At 37.2% G+C, this 19,336-nt stretch overlaps 1 protein-coding gene across 1 annotated transcript in view; it reads right to left on the reverse strand.

Annotated features, from left to right (window-relative positions):
- Window positions 1-19,336, reverse strand: part of LOC114650888 (nectin-4-like) — a 61,037-nt gene that overhangs the window by 28,387 nt on the left and 13,314 nt on the right. Inside the window, exons 2-6 of the mRNA XM_051926665.1 lie at window positions 17,775-18,113; window positions 12,435-12,737; window positions 11,665-11,712; window positions 10,408-10,498; window positions 5,540-5,647 (exon numbers count right to left, since the gene is read on the reverse strand). Coding sequence (XP_051782625.1) covers window positions 5,540-5,647; window positions 10,408-10,498; window positions 11,665-11,712; window positions 12,435-12,737; window positions 17,775-18,113 — 889 coding nt within the window. The remainder of the gene's footprint in view (window positions 1-5,539; window positions 5,648-10,407; window positions 10,499-11,664; window positions 11,713-12,434; window positions 12,738-17,774; window positions 18,114-19,336) is intronic.

Consider the following 19,336-nt stretch of genomic DNA (forward strand, 5'->3'; position numbering starts at 1 on the left):
TAATGATGCCTCAATATTATTTTGGTTTTGTATATTGACACCACCATGGTATGATACCCGCTACCAACACACTGCTCCTGGTTGCCAAGGACTTTGGATGCAGACATTACGACATCAGCACAACCCCTTATTTACCAGCACGAAGATTCATTCATATCTGTGACTTCCTTAAGAAACTCAAACATAGTATGAATTTCTCTCTCAAATTTCTGTTTTTTCCTCAGACTGTACGTTCAGATTAACAATTAGGCTTTGTCTTCTTGATTTCGACCTTCTCCTGGTTTTGACTATGTTTCATCTCGAGGACTTCTTCCAGCCCCCGGGCAGAATACCAGCCATCCGTATTAGACTGAAAACAAGACAACAGTGAAGCTGCTTGGAATTTTGATGGCTCTTATATTTAATTGCATTAACAGATGCCCGAATACCACTAAGATTTTTGTTTTGCTCTTGATGTTTGTTCTTGCTGTGGATGCTAAAATAATAAAGTATATAAAAAGCATGTACAACCATACATGTAAAGTTCAGAATCCTTCACATCCTTAATATTTGAAATTTTCTTATTTTTAATCTGAATTTGACAGCCCTACATCATACTGATGCATGCTTTCCAGTGAGGCATTCATAATAACCATTACAAAGTAACATTGGGAGCCACTAACAAAGATGTAATATATATATATATATATATATATATATATATACACAATATATATCAGTCGACCCTTGATATACGAGCAGCCTGACATGCAAACAACTTGATTTACGACCAAAATTTTTGTTTCGATTTATGACCAACATCTTGCGTTACGACCTGAATGCGGTCACGTGTATCCACGTGCGCGATTGTAAACAAACAGCCAAGAGCGTTTGTAAGCGTCAGTCAGAGCCCAGATACATCTTTGAATTTTACGACAGCATTTGGGGGAAGTGCCTTAAACCAGTTTGGCAAGTGTTTCTCTGCTAAAGTCTCTCTCTAAAGCCCACGCAGGAAAGCCAGGCTGCCTAACTGCCAAGCTTTACCTTAACATATGGTTTTGGGAGCAGCTATGAAGGTGTTCTGTTCCCCCATTGGTCTGAAGTATGGCTGTTTGTAACTGGTTTGTATCAGAAGCTTTTAAGTACCATGACGTCTTATTGGCTCTAGGGGTTTGACAGAAAATCTATAAATTTGCTTGCTTACCTCACACTCTCTCTCTCTCTTACCAAACTGATGAAGACCATCACACCATGTACTGAAAAAGACAACACAATGAAGAGCACAGCTCGGCAGCCATATTGAGACAGGCATGCTGCCTGTTCTGAAGAAAGCTGACCACAAATGATGCCTTAACTAGAAACATTTTAAGTAATTAACAAGTCTGTGTACCGCCTGAACTACACATCACCATTTATCCAGTTGTATGGTTGCCAATATTCAAATGTACTTGCATATTGTTATTATTTATGAATATTACCTATAATACATTGCTTAAATTGTAACTTAACTCCTGCTTGTCTTTTACTACACCTAATTGCCTGATGTTATATACTATAATACAAAAGGGGATAGTAGAGCTAGATAGATAGATAGATAGATAGATAGATAGATAGATAGATAGATAGATAGATAGATAGATAGATAGATAGATAGATAGATAGATAGATAGATAGATAGATAGATAGATAGATAGATAGATAGATAGATAGATAGATAGATAGATAGATAGATAGATAGATAGATAGATAGATAGATAGATAGATAGATAGATAGATAGATAGATAGATAGATAGATAGATAGATAGATAGATAGATAGATACTTTATTAATTCCAATATATATTACTCTACCAAGAAAACACACACATATATATACAGTACTGTGCAAAAGTTTTAGGCAGGTGTGAAAAAATGCTGTAAACAAAGAATGCTTTCAAAAATGGAAGTGTTAATCATTTATTTTCATCAGTCAACAAAATGCAGTGAATGAACAAAAGAGAAATCTAAATCAAATCAATATTTGGTGTGACCACCCTTTCCCTTCAGAACAGCATCAATTCTTCTAGGTACACTTGCACACAGTTTTTGAAGAAACTCGGCTGGTAGGTTGTTCCAAACATCTTGGAGAACTAACCACAGATCATCTGTGGATGTAGGCTTCCTCACATTCTTCTGTCTCTTCATGTAATTCCAGACACACTCGGTGATGTTGAGATCAGGGCTCTGTGGGGGCCATACCATCACTTCCAGGACTTCTTGTTCTTCTTTACGCTGAAGATACTTCTTAATGACTTTGGCTGTATGTTTGGGGTTGTTGTCCTGCTGCAGAATAAATTTGGGGCCAATCATACGCCTCCCTGATGGTATTGCATGATGGATAAGTATCTGACTGTATTTCTCAGCATCGAGAACACCATTAATCCTGACCAAATCTCCAACTCCATTTGCAGAAATGCAGCCCCAAACGTTCAAGGAACCTCCACCATGCTTCAAGGTTGCCTGCAGACACTCAATATTTTACCGCTTTCCAGCCCTTCAACGAACAAACTGCCTTCTGCTACAGCCAAATATTTCAAATTTTGACTCATCAGTCCAGAGCATCTGCTGCCATTTTTCTGCACCCCAGTTCCTATGTTTTCATGCATACTTGAGTTGCTTGGCCTTGTTTCCACGTCGGAGGTATGGCTTTTTGGCTGCAACTCTTCCATGAAGACCACTTCTGGCCAGACTTCTCCGGACAGTAGATGGGTGTACCTGGGTCCCACTGGTTTCTGCCAGTTCTGAGCTGATGGCACTGCTGGACATCTTCCGATTTCGAAGGGTAATAAGCTTGATGTGTCTTTCATCTGCTGCACTAAGTTTCCTTGGCCGACCCCAGCGTCTATGATCCTCAATGTTGCCCGTTTCTTTGTGCTTCTTCAAAAGAGCTTGAACAGCACATCTTGAAACCCCAGTCTGCTTTGAAATCTTTGTCTGGGAGAGACCTTGCTGATGCAGTATAACTACCTTGTGTCTTGTTGCTGTGCTCAATCTTGCCATGACATGAAACTGTCTTCCACAACCTCACCTTGGTAGCAGAGTTTGGCTGTTCCTTGCCCAGTTTTAAGCCTCCTACACAGCTGTTTCTGTTTCAGTTAATGACTGTGATTCAACCTATGTGTGACAATGATGATCATTAGCACCTGTTTGGTTTAATTGGTTGATCATACACCTGACTATAATCCTACAAAATCCCTGACTTTGTGCAATTGTACCTATAAGAATTGATGCTGGTTTAAAGGCAAAAGGTAGTAACACCAAATATTGATTTGATTTACATTTTTCTTTTGTTCGCTCACTTTGCATTTTGTAAATTGATAACAATAAACAATCATTATTTATATTTCTGAAAGCATTCTTTGTTTACAGCATTTTTTCACACCTGCCTAAAACTTTTGCACAGTACTGTATATATACATACACACACACATATTATATATATATATATATATATATATATACACATACACACACACACACACGCATACACAGGTGCTGGTCATAAAATTAGAATATCATGACAAAGTTGATTTATTTCAGTAATTCCATTCAAAAAGTGAAACTTGTATATTAGATTCATTCATTACACACAGACTGATGTATTTCAAATGTTTATTTCTTTTAATGTTGATGATTATAACTGACAACTAATGAAAGTCACAAATTCAGTATCTCGGAAAATTAGAATATCAATTAAGACGAATGCAAAAAAAGGATTTTTAGAAATGTTGGCCAACTGAAAGGTATCAACATGAAAAGTATGAGCATGTACAGCACTCAATATTTAGTTGGGGCTCCTTTGGCCTGGATTACTGCAGCAATGCGGCGTGGCATGGAGTCGATCAGTCTGTGGCACTGCTCAGGTGTTATGAGAGCCCATGTTGCTCTGATAGTGGCCTTCAGCTCTTCTGAATTGTTGGGTCTGGCGTATTGCATCTTCCTCTTCACAATACCCCATAGATTTTCTATGGGGTTAAGGTCAGGCGAGTTTGCTGGCCAATCAAGAACAGGGATACCATGGTCCATAAACCAGGTACTGGTAGCTTTGGCACTGTGTGTAGGTGCCAGGTCCTGTTGGAAAATGAAATCTGCATCTCCATAAAGTTCGTCAGCAGCAGGAAGCATGAAGTGCTCTAAAACTTCCTGGTAGACAGCTGCGTTAACCTTGGACCTCAGAAAACACAATGAACCAACACCAGCAGATGACATGGCACCCCAAACCATCACTGACTGTGGAAACTTTACACTGGACCTCACGCAACGTGGATTCTGTGCCTCTCCTCTCTTCCTCCAGACTCTGGGACCTTGATTTCCAAAGGAAATGCAAAATTTACTCTCATCAGAAAGCCGCAGTTCAGTCCTTTTTGTCTTTAGCCCAGGCAAGACGCTTCTGACACTGTCTCTTGTTCAAGAGTGGCTTGACACAAGGAATGCGACACCTGAAACACGTCTTGCATACGTCTGTGCGTGGTGGTTCTTGAAGCACTGACTCCAGCTGCAGTCCACTCTTTGTGAATCTCCCCCACATTTTTGGATGGGTTTTGTTTCACAATCCTCTCCAGGGTGCGGTTATCCCTATTGCTTGTACATTTTTTTCTACCACATCTTGTCCTTCCCTTTGCCTCTCTATTAATGTGCTTGGACAGATAGCTCTGTGAACAGCCAGCCTCTTTAGCAATGACCTTTTGTGTCTTGCCCTCCTTGTGCAAGGTGTCAATGGTCGTCTTTTGGACAACTGTCAAGTCAGCAGTCTTCCCCATGATTGTGTAGCCTATAGAACTAGACTGAGAGACCATTTAAACGCTTTTGCAGGTGTTTTGAGTTAATTAGCTGATTAGAGTGTGGCACCAGGTGTCTTCAATATTGAACCTTTTCACAATATTCTAATTTTCCGAGATACTGAATTTGGGACTTTCATTAGTTGTCAGTTATAATCATCAACATTAAAAGAAATAAACATTTGAAATACATCAGTCTGTGTGTAATGAATGAATGTAATGAATATATATATATATTTGTCATGCACGCGTGCATAGGGAACCGCGTAAAGATCCAAATGAGCAGCGTAATATATCGCGCCAGGGGACAAAGGTGGGGTACTAACCTCTCTTTCTTTTGTTTTCGCAGAAAGACAAAAACAACACCGCCATAGTCTACACGGAATTCCCTAACCACGCGCTACCACTTCCGCATTTTCCCCTGGTCCACCATAGATGACGTCATGGCTCCCATCCAGCACCTTGGTTCCTTTCCAGCATTCTACTCATCTATTTCCGGTCCCACCCTATAATCGTTCCCCCTCGTCATATGCACGCTGTCTGTTGTATGCTTAGGCAAAAATCACTGACCTTGATATATTATTGCAAAACTGTACAGTATACGGGGCTGGAAAACTCCCAAACCTTTATAATCTTGTTGTCTGTTTATTACAATGTATATACATATATACACACACACACAGTATATAAAGATAAAATTAAAACACTCTAAGCATATAAAGATGATCAAATAAAGTACTTACCTGGACTTTCTTGGGGTCTCACAAACATTTTCATTTTGAGAATGTTTTTTTCGATCTAAACATCTCTTGCTGTTGATTAAAAAAGTAGACTTCAACTCATAAAATGATCTGGACATTATTAGCAATATTCTTTAAAAAGTATTAAACAACATTTTAAAGAAATACTCTACCCAGAAAAATATTTTTTTGGCAAATACATTTTTTTATCTCATATTTTCATCCAGAATAGAGAGAAAAATGTTTATGATAGAATAGAAGATAGATATATGTCTCATAATCCACATGTCAGTTTTCCACTTGTTAAGCTCAAAGTGTGTGAAACAAATGCTTGTTTGCTAAAGTAATGTTAAATGTATACTTCCAGAACGACCAACACACATCAAAAAATAGATAATTAAACCCTCATGTACATCACATTTTGAACTGAAGACAGGACTCAACCCAACAAATGAGGGGGAGAGGTAGGTCTTCATTTCACAAAGTGACACATGAGGCTTTACTTTTCAGCTTATGATATGCGCTGATCATGAGGCCAGAACAATGAAAATCCATGTTGGACTTTAATGTTGGACGGTGGCTTGAATTAGTCAATCCTCCTTGAAGGTGATGTCTGCAGGAGATCCCAGTTAATCCAGCATCTCATGCTCAGGATTTCTGAACTGGAGGAAGAGTTGGATACCCTGTGGTGTAGTAGACAATTGGTTTTCCTTAAGGGGTGCACACAATTTCCATAAGGTGGCACAAGAGAATATTCCAGACCAGAGAGTCAGAGACAGGTGGGTCACAGTTGGATGCAGATGCAAGGTAAAGGGGGCACACTATTCAGGGGCATCAATCCCTGGACTAAAAGTTTTCATGACCTTGCTGAGCTGGACAACATCTCTGAAAACTCTAAGGTGGTAAACAGGCATGAGGAGTCCCAAAGGGCGACATCTAAAACCAGTACCCAGAAAGACAGATGTTGTGAAATTGGAGAACTCAGTTATTAGAGAGATTAAAGCACAGGTTTGCTTTACATACAGAGAGAGTCTGACACAGTTTTGCTTTCCAGTTGCATGGTAGGAGCCCTCACTGATAGGGTGCATGAACTACTTCTGCTCTGCCCAAAAGTCTAAGTAGCCACAGTTCATGTTAGAAAAAATGATGTACATAAGGCCAGGCAGTCAGTTCTACAATCCAAATTTAAAGAGTCAGGAGCAAATATGAGGCGCAAAACTGACAAGGCAGTCTTCTCTGAAGTTGTACCTGTGCCACACGCCAGTCCAGGTAAGACTGATGAGATCAGAAAGCTTAATGCGTGGCTCTGTTCTTGGTGTAGTATAGAAGGGTATGGGTTTTATTGGGCATTGTGACTCCTTCTGGAACAGAATGGACCTTTCTGCTTGGATGGGATACATTTGAACAGAAGGGACACCAATATATTTGTAGGTTAGTCAATTTACTGTTTAAACTAGGGAATGAAGAGGGGGCAGGGAGTTTAGGACAGGCCATGTTTAGAACTGCACGTGAAAGGTATGAACAATAGTGTAAAATAAATATGTACAGCAATTTAATTTCTACCCCAAAGTTTAAATGTCAGACTAAAATAAGTATCACATTAAAAATTGCTTGCATTGAATGCTAATAGCATAAAAAAGTGTATGCAGCTGCACATAATTTTATATTACAGCAAAAACAGCAACCTGGCTAAATAACCAAGAATGGAACAAGTATAGCATAGACGAGAACACATTTTTTAGGAAGGATAGACAGCACAAAAAAAAAGAGGAAGGGTTGTCATTTTTGTACAACAAAATTCAAATGCTTGTCTTCTTCAGTTTGATGATGAGCAACACTTTAGTAAGGATGCTTGGATTTGTCTGGAAAGCATTAGGGATAGAGGTTGTATTTAGAAATGTGCTATAGATGCCCAATGCAGACAGTAATTTCAATATGCATCTTTTTAATAATATAAAAAAGGCACGTTTACAGGGGGATATTATAATCATGGGGGACTTTAACAACCCAGGTATTAAATGGACTTGCAAATAGTGGATTACCAGAGCAGGAATGTTTAGACTGTGGCGGGCAGCTGGGTGCTGTGCCCAGCCGGGACGCCGAGAAGGACCGGGAAAGGGACTATGCCTCCCCCGGACCACGAGAGGGCAGCCGCCCTGGTTTGTGTGGGGGCCACAGGAATTGAGCATGGAGGCTCAACCGTATAGGGGCCTGTGGCCACCACCAGGGGGTGCCCTGAAGACTGTGAAGCCCTGGATGTCAGCACTTCTGCCACACCTGCAGTGCTTCCGGGTGCTCATGCAGCACTTCCGCCACACCAGGAAGTGCCGCAGGAAGCTCATCAGAAGGCACCTGGAGCACGTCCAGGTGGAGATAAAAGGGGCCACCTCCCTCCAGTCATCACCTGGAGTTGGTGGAAGAGGACGAAGCTCGGAGGAGAGGAATGGAGGCGGTGAAGGAGGACAGGACTTTGAAGAGGCTCGGACTGAGGGTGTGTGGTGCAGGGGCACTGGGTTATGTGTGGGACTGAATTATTGTAAATAAACGTGTGGTGGGTTTGAACATTGGTGTCTGCCTGTCTGTGTCGAGATTGGTCTCCACAAGACTTAATCAGTGACTGCTTTTAACACAGTATCTTATAGCACCAACACGGTGAAAAGCCTGTCTAGAGTTAGTATTTTGTAATAACCAGCACATAATTAGGGGTGTAGAGATAAATGAGTCAATAGAGTCAAGTGAACATAATATAATTCTCAGTGTTTTGAAAAAGCATGGATGCAAACTAAAACTGTTAAATTTAACTTTGGTTTTGAAAATTTTTAATACACGCTGCAAGGTCTGAAAGGGATAAACTGGGATAATCTATTAAGTGTAGAAAGAGCTGAGATAGTGGAACACAATTAAAAATGCATTACATATAATGCAAGAATGGTACACCCCAAAATTTGGAATTAGTAGGAAATTAAAAAACATTTTGTGGTGGGAGACAAAGTCAGAGAGGCGAGATTGCATTGGTTTGGACATGTGCAGAGGAGAGATGCTGGGTATATTGGGAGAAGCATGCTAAGGATAGAGCTGCCATGGAAGAGGAAAAGAGGAAAGACTAAGTGAAGGTTTATGGATGTGGTGAGAGAGGACATGCAGGTGATGGGTGTAACAGAACAAGATGCAGAGGACAGAAAGATATGGAAAAAGATGATCCACTGTGGCAACCCCTAACGGGAGCAGCTGAAAGAAGAAGAAGAAAATAAAGAAGCTCCAAAGGCAAAACAGCTATATAAAGGTGCATAAGGCTGAAAACTTCAGTACTAACAGTAGGGCTTCTGAGAGCTCGAGGGCAACCATTAAGAAGGATATTAGGAAGGCTAAAATACAGTGGGAGAGGAATATCACAGATAAGGCAAAAGATGACCCAAAGAGATTCGTTCAGTATTTCAGTAATAAAAAAAAGCAATCAAGGAGGTGGTGAAGTATATCAGGACCAATAAAAGGGAATTAAAGAATACAGTGAAACACCAAATATTTTAAACTTGCATTTTTCTAAAGTATTCATTTGTGAGGAAGTGAATAACCTCCCAGCAGTAACAGGAACTTATAACAGTTACTGAGGGATTTGGGAAATTGTAGAGGGAGAAGCACTAATTAGATTAAATAAACTGAAATCTAACAAATCGCCAGGACCAGATAACATTTATCTCCAGGTGCTTATGGTAGTTAGCAAATACAGTACGTACTTAAACTCTTGCCTCTAATTTTTAGAAAGACACCACACACTAGGTAAATCCTTAAGGATTGCAAAAAGACAAATAGTATTCTATATATAAAAGGGTAATTCGGGCAGATCCAACTAAATATAGGCCAGTAAAAGCCTGACATGCATCACAGGTAAATTAATGGTAGTAATTATTAAGTAAACAAGATTGAGCAACATGTGGCCAGAACAGGAATTTTACTGAATAGTTAGCAGGGGTTCAAACAGGGAAGATTGTGTTGTACTAACATGCTGGAATTATATGTGGAAGTAACAAAAGGATATGATCAGAGTGGTGTGTATGATATTTGTTTTAATATAAATACCAAGTAGATGAAGTCTGCAGATGATATCAAGTTAGATGGATTGGTGGATAATTTAGAATTTGTTGAATCATTACAGAGGGTCCTGAACAGCATATAAGCTTAGGTAGATTTGTGGCAGATAAAATTTAATGTAAGTAAATTTAAAATATTACATGTAGGAAATACAAATGTTAGATATGAATACACAATGGGCAGGTCTGAAAATTGAAAGTACACTTTATGAGAAGGAATTAGGAGTCATATTGGATGTCACTATCAATTTCCTGGCAGTGTTTAGAAGCCATTAAGAATACCAACAGAATGAAAGGTTATATACCATACAGTGTAATATAAGTCAAAGGAGGTTATGCTCAAGCTTTATAATAGCCTAGTCGCTCTTCTCTGGCCTCACTAGTGTGATTCCAGGACTGAATTGGAGGAGTTATGAGGAAAGACTGATTGAGCTGAACCTTTTCAGATTAAGCAAAAGAAGATTAAGAGGAGACATGATTGAAGTGTTTAAAATTACAAAAGAAATTAGTACACTGGATGAGTTCAACAAGAACATGGGGACACAGTTGGAAACTTAAGTGTAAATTTCGCAACAATATACTACAATATGTAAAACAATGAACTTGATGGAAACAGATGTTGACTGTGACTGTATTAAATATTTAACTTAAGAACATTACTGACAAGTATAACAGAACAGACCTGCACAACATGTTAATAAAATTGTGCAAATAAATTTGTGTACAATGTGCTAAAGTGAACTGATGAACAAAAATTAAATATATAATTGCAAAACAACTTACAAGAGTTCATTTTTCTTTTTTACGCAAACAACAACAACAATTAGCAAAAATCCAGATATTCCAAAAACAATCAGTAATATCCTTGAAGTTTCTGAAAAGAAATGCATTAAGACAGGTTAAATGCAAGCTTACTCAATGTAACATAAAAAATATCATCTTTTTAATAAAAATATTTCACGTATGCTTCAAAAATTGCACAATGGACTGACAGTATATTAGTAAAAATGAGTATTCCAAGACAAACTGTAAACTATAATTTTTCAAGAAGTTTTATTTTGTTTTACCCTTTATCCATACATCTTTCAGCTAATAGAATACACCAGAGCAAAGTGTATTCCTAACTTATATAGTTGGTTCTTAATGCTTATGAAATTATGACATGGTGTCACTTTCACTCTAGCTTAATAGATAATACCATAGCATACTCCTATATTTCTTAGTTTCTGTATAATGCCATAAGAAGATATTTTTTTCTCCTGTGATCACTCTGCTAAAAATCAAGAATATACTGATGTGCTTGTCTTTATACAAAAGCACACTTTTCTTACTGGCAAAGCAAACCACATTGTCTTTGTTCTAAAATTTTGGGAATTTCAAAATGAAGGATCTTTGTGAAACTTCTACTAGGTAAGAAAAGTGCATTTTATATTTGTTTTTTCCTTAATAGCACATTAAAAAGTTTTGATGAAGAACCACTCCATAAAGTTGAGTGGAGAATCTATCCGCCAGTCTCTGAGAGACCCCAAATATGCAGAGATTACTCCTGCAAGTACATTTTTAAAAATATGGTAATTTAAAAATCTGCATAGCCTTGTTTCTATATATAAAGAAGAACCCCTTTAACTTTTTTCAATTGTCTGCCATGAGATGTTTACATGCCTGGACACTAATCACATTCAGAACTGCCTGGCTAGTCTTCTGCATTGCTAAAGATTATCTGTGAATTTTGTTTTAAATAAGCTTTTCTTATTCTAAACCTAAGTAATGCTATTTACATTTTGTAGAAACACCATGGTTGCTCTTTACAGTGCATTTAAAAATATAACAGATAAACAAAAGGTATTCTATTTTATATGTCAGTAAAGTAGAGCACTTTGATTTTCTTCATTTTCTATCTTGGACTATTTGAAAATTAAAAATAAAAACTGTACCATAATGAGAATAACTTTCAAAAAGAGTTTGAAAAAGAATACATTTAAAACCTTGCCCCCTACAATTACTTTATATTAATTATTAAAAGAAATATTAAAAACTTACCATGCTTATATTCTGAAGTTGAATATTGTTTTTGTGCCATGTAGTGAGCTGTTGAACAAGTAAAGAGAAATTTTTAAACCCAACTAATTAAAAAAGACAAAAAGTTTGCTTGCATATTTAATCTAAAATTGTAACATTTTTATTGTACTGAAAAAAATATTCAGTTGTGTCTTTCAAAATTTGTGTTCCCTAATTCTTATTGGATGTCCTAAACTTTAAGAGTTTAATTTTCTCTCACAGGATCTAAAGTGAAAATACTGTAAAAGGATTTGGTACCATCTTGACACCAAACAACACTATAATCACATATGCTTGATTCTTATATGTACTCATAAATTACTTTAGATAAAAAGAAATAAATGGCATAAGACACAAAGACCATTTTTTCAGTCTCTTATCTGGCCACTAAAAGCAGATCTGTGTATAATTTTTATTTAAGATAAAAGACTCAGTTTACTACTGGTGCACAACAGCATTGTCTATGGGTTGATTCAATTTGGAAGCCTGGAAAATGTGTGTCATAACCTTTACATACAATGACATCTGGAATGGAAAGCACTTTAAATAGTTTTAGAGTACTGTATATTAAAATGAAACAGCTTGATTACACCAGTTACACTTTAACTTCCACTTATAGCTTTGGTAGTGTTCTTTCATGTTTGTTCCTTATTCGCCTTCAAACCAGTATATCTGCTTGTTTGCTTTAGTGAATTGCTTGATTTTTTTGTACCATACTCTAAGTTTACAGCCCAAAGCAAATAGTTACTTACAAATAAAGTCATTTGATAGTGATTTCTCCTCTGCTCTGGGTAGGTCTGGATAGACTGCTATACAAGTTACTTCTTTAATGTTAGAAAGCCTGAGATAACTTAAGGTCGCATTTTGTGTCACAGTTACTGTTCCATTGGGATTTTTAATAAAGGATGGTTGGTGAATGATAATAAAAGATTCCGTATTCTTCCATGAAATCGTGGGAGCTGGTAAGCCAGTAGCAGAACATGTAAGCACAGCCAATTCCTTTTCTTTGTCAGAATCCACTAAAGACTGTATTTCAAGAATGGGAGTATGCGTTTCTGTAATAAAAGAAGAGCATATACCAATATAGTAAATACAAACAAATCTGTATTACTGTATGCTTTACAAGTACTGCCTTGTGTTGTGTATATCTTGCTTCATCCTGAATAATTTTCAGACAAATTTTGCATATTCAACAAGACTATAGAATATTCAATTTTTTTATACTGTGCAATAAGTACAGTAAACAAATTTCTGTTGTAGCTTGTCATCAGTGAAGGAAACAAACATCTAACCCCCAACTTATTGCAAGTTAATGAAAGGAGAAAAAAAGTTTTTTCCTCTCCTAGCCTTAAACTTGCAGCCTTGTACTACATAGTGTAGTAGTAAGGTACGGAGGAACATTTTGGACAAACTTTAATAAACATGCAAATAAATAAATATAAAATGTGACAAATAAATGATGTGATCAAAAGTAATTAAAAATATATCATGAAATAGGTTTTTTGCTGCTTGTTTTTTTATTTAAATTATTTCAGTAACACTGGACGCAACATAAAATACAGTTTAAAATTAATACTGTTACTTTCTCCCATCAAAGTTAGGAGCGTGGGTTCTAATCAGTACTGCATTTTGATTATGCCTTTAAAAAAATATTTTTCAAATAAGTTAACAAATCTGTCTCCATAACCTAATCCTCAAAAGACAGAAATAAACTGTTTATATTTAGACAAAATGTTACACTGTAAAATAAGTATTTAGAACAAACAAACACACACAGCATATGCATTTATCATACTTCTATGATCCTTGTGTTTATCAATATATTGTATTATTCTGTTTCTTAGAACGAGTGTGCTTCAATTGCTTTGATATAAGTCTAAAGGCCAGACACCCCTGTTGAGGTTTAGATCAAGGATCAATATGACTTGTTATTGGTTTGAGAACTATTGACTATTAAAAGGAGTTGCTTGACATCTTTTTTAAGCAGCTTGGACAGGCACAATTATTTTACAGACCGCTGCTTTTGTTTTTAATGTGGCCTGCTTGCTTTTCATTTGCTTTGCTCTCTATGAACCAAGGATGCTGCGTTTTTGAGAGAACTGAGTAAACAAGCTTCTGTTTTGGGACATGGCGGCTCTTCTGGGCCTTTTGACTCACCAAAATCTAAACAAATTTCTGTAAACCTTCGAGGCCCTTAAACTTAATGAAAACTGAGCAAACTTGCACACTAGCGCATAAACATTTTAAAACATATAAACATTTTTAAATTGCACTTAAATTTATGTATTAAGGCTCATGAAAATTGTAGATGATCAAGTTAAAAGCAAGATGCATTGTGTTGGCTAGTTTCAGCTATACACGAGTTTAACAGTTGATTATCAAAACAACCGTCTGAATTCATCCTCAGCAGCACAGCACTGTTAGACACTTTATGGTTGCCTGCTGCTGCCTAACAACGCAGCTGCCTGTGCTCACAGGCTGTCATACTGGCATGTATACATACATTCTAGACAGCATCTAAGTTCATATGTCTATGCTTCCTCATGAATTAATCAAGTTAAAGCAAAACGTATTATATCAGCAAGCTTTGAGCAATATAAGGATTTAAAAGTTAGTTAATAAAGGGTTTAGCATTGTGCTTGCCAGCTCATGGCCACCTGCCTGCTTCAGCAGCTTCGCTGTTATCAGTGACGTTATGTGCTGTGCTTACCAGCACAACTGCCTAGGATTTTAATCTTAATGGATGCTGGTACAACAAGCAACTGTTAATTGAACAGTTCAGTTTCTCAAATGTGAGTCACCCTGGTTCCAACTTAATGATGAAAACTGATCAATTAAAAGGCCTCCAGTTTTTATTAAATGAAGATTAGGAATGTGAGAATCTGAGGAATGTAAAATACGATCAGATGATGGTCATCTCTGGGACAGGCGGCAAGTACGAACTTCGAGTCCTAATGATTGTAATGAAAAGATTGATGATTATTAGGGGCAAGGTTTATGAGGCAAGGTAATTATTATGAAAACAAGTTCAGCACACACTCATTATTATGAACATGTAAAGTGGATAACGAAAAATATGTACAAAATTGGGATGTATTGTGATTAGAACTGATATAAAAACTAGCCGAGCCCAATCCACTGGGTTCACTTCATTAACTGAGACAGGCTTTATGTGTTTTGCAAATGTTTCCTGTGCTGTGCAATAAAGTCTAAATTCTGACTGCCTTTCTGAAGACTCTGCTCATTTTTTCCAAAGATTTCTCCACAAACACCCCCTCCTACAATAGAGAAAGATAAGGTAAAGTAGGAGTCTTGCTGAATTATTTAATTAATTATCGGTATTGTTGAAAGAAAAACTGATAATTAACCAAATTTAAATTTCTTTTTCAAAACACATTTGATTATGGCATCATCCTGTGTGGGTATCTTATTGATTATTAACCACCAAAAATCCTATAGCTCTGATGGAACTGAAGTGCCTGGGATCCCAAGTAATATTTTGCTAATGCAAACAGCAAGGGCAACACTTTACGACTGACTTTCATCTGCTAATAATAATAATTGGTTAAAACTACAATTAATTTTCTTAAGTTAGTGCATTGCTAAGCACTTAAACCATAGTAAATGTAGTTTAATTAGAATAATGCACACACCTCATTGCTGAGTTTAATAGCCTTGACAGACAGTTGGCTGCAGACCTCTTGTTCATCAGCAGTGCTAAGGAAAGGTAGTGACTTGAAGTATGAATCTAAAGTTGAGCTGATGTGTAGTGTTTTTTTAACTGAGGTATCAGAACACCTGGCTTTTAGATCACTAGAGAGATCATATCTTATATTCTTGATAAGTCAGTGCCTTCTTCCTCAGTATCTGTAACATATTCATCCATTTCCTGCAATAAACTTACAGGAAGGGGAGCTATGATAGAAACGGTTAGTAGTGTTTCTTCATACATTGCATTAATGGAACTTTTCATTGATGCCTGAACGTTAACTATATGGTGTATCGTAGAATCCTGTTACCTGTATCTGAGAGGGTTTCCACATCTCTGGCCATGCCCCTTAATGCTGGAGAACGAGGGTAGAAATGATTGTAGGCTCTAACAAACAGTACTATTGTCATAAGTAGAATTTCACCATGTGACCACAACCGTCATGAACTTCTCAACACTCACCCACTGAAGGAGCCTTCTTACTGCAACAATTTTCAATGCCTTCTGGGTTGAAAGGTTGAGAATGTGAGCAAAGTCCCCTATGTGTAGGTACAAGCCAGATTCTATAGCTGCAACCGTCATAAGAGTGGCATTGTCTATTACTAATGCAGGTTTAGAATGAATATTCTGCCTTTCTTTGAGAGTCTTCTTCAGCACCTGAGCTATGTTCTACCCTGTATGTGATTCTGCAATTAAACTTATCTACAAAATATATGACTACAGTTCCCAGATTGTGCTAAAAAATGACAGGTATCTGTCAAGTAACTTTGTGTGCTTGAAGCTTGTCCAGCTGTCCATGGTAAATGCTACACATTGCCTCAGGGAAACCTTGCAATGACCATGTCTTTAGCTTTAATGTGTAGCTGGGGAACCTATATATTACTGAATATGGTTCAAGAGGGCAATGTATATTTAGGCTCCAGAACATTAATGTTATGACTCAACTACAGCAAGTGGAATCATTTCATTCACCAAATATTTGGCTATAGAGTCTTGTTTTGGGGTTGACATTGTCATGTTACTACTTTGTGCACTAGCAGGTTTCTCAGTGTTCTGGTTAGCAGTTAGATAACTAATTTTGAAGGAAGGACAATGTCTTTTTAAGTCCTGGAACACTGTTCGAGTTTTTTGCCTCATGTATGGCACTCCACCTTGCATATATGCATTTCGACTTTGGTAAGCATAAAATGCATCCAAACAGGCAAGGTAAGCGATGCATATGGAGAAAATAATTCTTGTTTTTAACTGGAATTCACCATTGTGTGTTAAATTTAATCCCAGGATACATACCCCAAGAATTCAAAGATTAGTCACACCTGTCCTATTACCCAGGTCTGGCAGGATGTGAAAACTACATCTTCCCCAATCTGAAAGTTTACTTGTGTGGGATACAATGATGATGTTCAACCAGCTACAGAACTGTGATTGCCCAAGCATGACAAAACATTTCTTTATTCGAGTAGTACAGACAGGTTTTTTGAACATTATAGCAAACGTATTAGTGATCATGGGGACTTTATTGAGAAAGAAAGCTTGTTTTGTTTCCCGTTGCAAGAGCTGTGGTCTAACAGCAATCAAGCTTTTACCTCTGGAATACAGAGATTGCAGTCTTCATGCTTTCTCCTGTTTAGTAGCATCAAACTTCGCTGCTGAAAAAATAAAATTCAGTTTCCCCTGAGATATATTACAGACAGCAGTTGCCAATGGCCAGGCATGAATGGTCTAAAAGCAGAAGTCACTGCTTCATTACAACATAACCCACTAACATGCATATTATCTCTTTCAGATATGACCATGTATGCGATGTCTGATAACTTTTAAAACTACTACTAGTTTCATGTATAGTCTGTATCATGAAAATGTTGCAAATATTATCCTTCATTATGCAGGAAATAAAAACAGTTGGGAGGAAGGAATGTGGAATGATAACTATATGAGGCATAAAGGGGACTTATATGTCTTTAAAGTTGCAAGAAGAGCAGTAGTCCACAGATGTAGTGAAGCCTTTGGAGTCCAGCTAAACATTTGCCAGCTGCTAAAATGAAATTGGGTTGACTCTGCAGTTCCAGCCTTTCAAAAATTCAGTAATGTAAAAATTTATATTGGCATGCAGCATAATTTGTAAATTGTGTGCCTAAGTGATAATACAAGGCCAAATGCCCTAAGTTAGACAAATAATTTAGTAATGAATTATTATTATTATTTAAAGGTGTTTCACAGACTACAAAGCAACTGATTTTTTTCCAAGGAAAATTTAATGTGTTTTGACATAATCACATTTTGAAGGTAGCAGAATAACAGAAAACTGACACAAATAAACAAGTACCATGTCTTTGTTTTATGGTTCGTTACAGAATATTAAAAATTTTAGGAAGATACTTACCATAGACTGAAACACAGGTCTTTCCTTGGACAGCTCCTTTAGGGTAGGAATTAAAGAGACATCTGTAGCACCCTTCATCTTCCTTTGTCACATTCTTAATTATAATTGAACAATATTTCAGATCCATCTTCACCAAGATAACATGATTTTGAAACTTCTCTGTTACTTTACAGCCAAATCTCTCACTGTAAGTTGCTATGTTTTCAATCGATTCCCCTATTATTTTCTGCAATGTAACTTGCAATACATTTCTAGGAATTGCAAGTTCACATTTTAGGTTAACATCTTCTCCCAGCATTCCTTTGATATCATTGGTTTTTACAGGGTTTAGTGCTGATCCTGCAAAAGGAATTAAGACATTAGTTGGCCTGTTTATGTTTCTATTTACCAAGTGTTGTGTGCAATGTGGTAAGCAAGCACTTATGAAAACTTATTATGTTTACTAATAACAAAACCTGTTTATTTACAGCCTTTACATTCTGTGCCTCTTCTCTAGTATATTTAGCTGGTGGGCAATGTAAAGGCTCTAAGTGATTATATGGCATGTATCTGTTCTGTGAGAGGAAACCTACACAGATCCCAGCATTCTGGATTCTAATCCTGTGCCTGGTCATTGTTCATGAGAATTATGCATGTTTTCTCTAAACCTGTATCAATTTCATTCCCAGATTTACAATTGTGAGTTAGTAAAGATAGCTAAATCAGCTCTGTGTTCATGAATGGGCACCCTGTCCAGGGCAATTTTCTGGTGACATACATTCTGGCCTCTTCAACTCTGAATTGGATTTAGTGGGATTGAGAACGATATTAAAACTAGATTACAGGTATCCCACAGAAATTTAGTAATTCTGCAGACTACAGGTGTTACCTGTTCATTTTTCACTAACAAAATTAAATTCTGTAGGCTTATTGTTCAGCATCTACAAGAAGTACTAAAATAAATACTGTATAATTCAATTTCGTTGTTCCTTTGTAAAAGTGACAATGACAATAAAGATCTATCTATCTATAATTCCCTTACAATTATCCTTGTCTTTTAGAAATACCCTTTGGTTCTAGCAACGGTTCATGGTAAACTTGAAACAAATATATTCACTGGCAAACTAATAAGTCATAATCAAATACAGTCATAATCATCTCAAATCTGCTTATTCCCATTCATAGGAGCAGAGAGCAAAAACTTATCCTGGTAGTACTGGGTATAATGCAGGAAAAGGGCCTGGACAGTGTACCAGTCCACTGCAGGGTGTATTCATGCACATGCCATTTAACCAAACCTAAAAAGGCTCTGAGAATGTGGGCGGAAGACTAGAATACCTAAAAGAAAAGCACAGAAACAAAAGAGAACTGTGAAAACTAAACACAGGGAATCAGATGCTGGATTTGAACAGTTGCATGGATTTCTGAAGTGGCAGTGCTAATCAGTGTTCACTACTGTGCCTCCTAAGCGAAGAATCTATTAATCACTTAAATGGGAAGCGCATCTGAAGACGATGCTGAATTAGGGAAGAGCGTCTATAGATGTGCTTAATAAAAAAGATTTTTCCCTCCTCTGGGAATGC

The sequence above is a fragment of the Erpetoichthys calabaricus genome, chromosome 4 (assembly GCF_900747795.2).
Source record: "Erpetoichthys calabaricus chromosome 4, fErpCal1.3, whole genome shotgun sequence".
Lineage (NCBI taxonomy): Eukaryota > Metazoa > Chordata > Cladistia > Polypteriformes > Polypteridae > Erpetoichthys > Erpetoichthys calabaricus.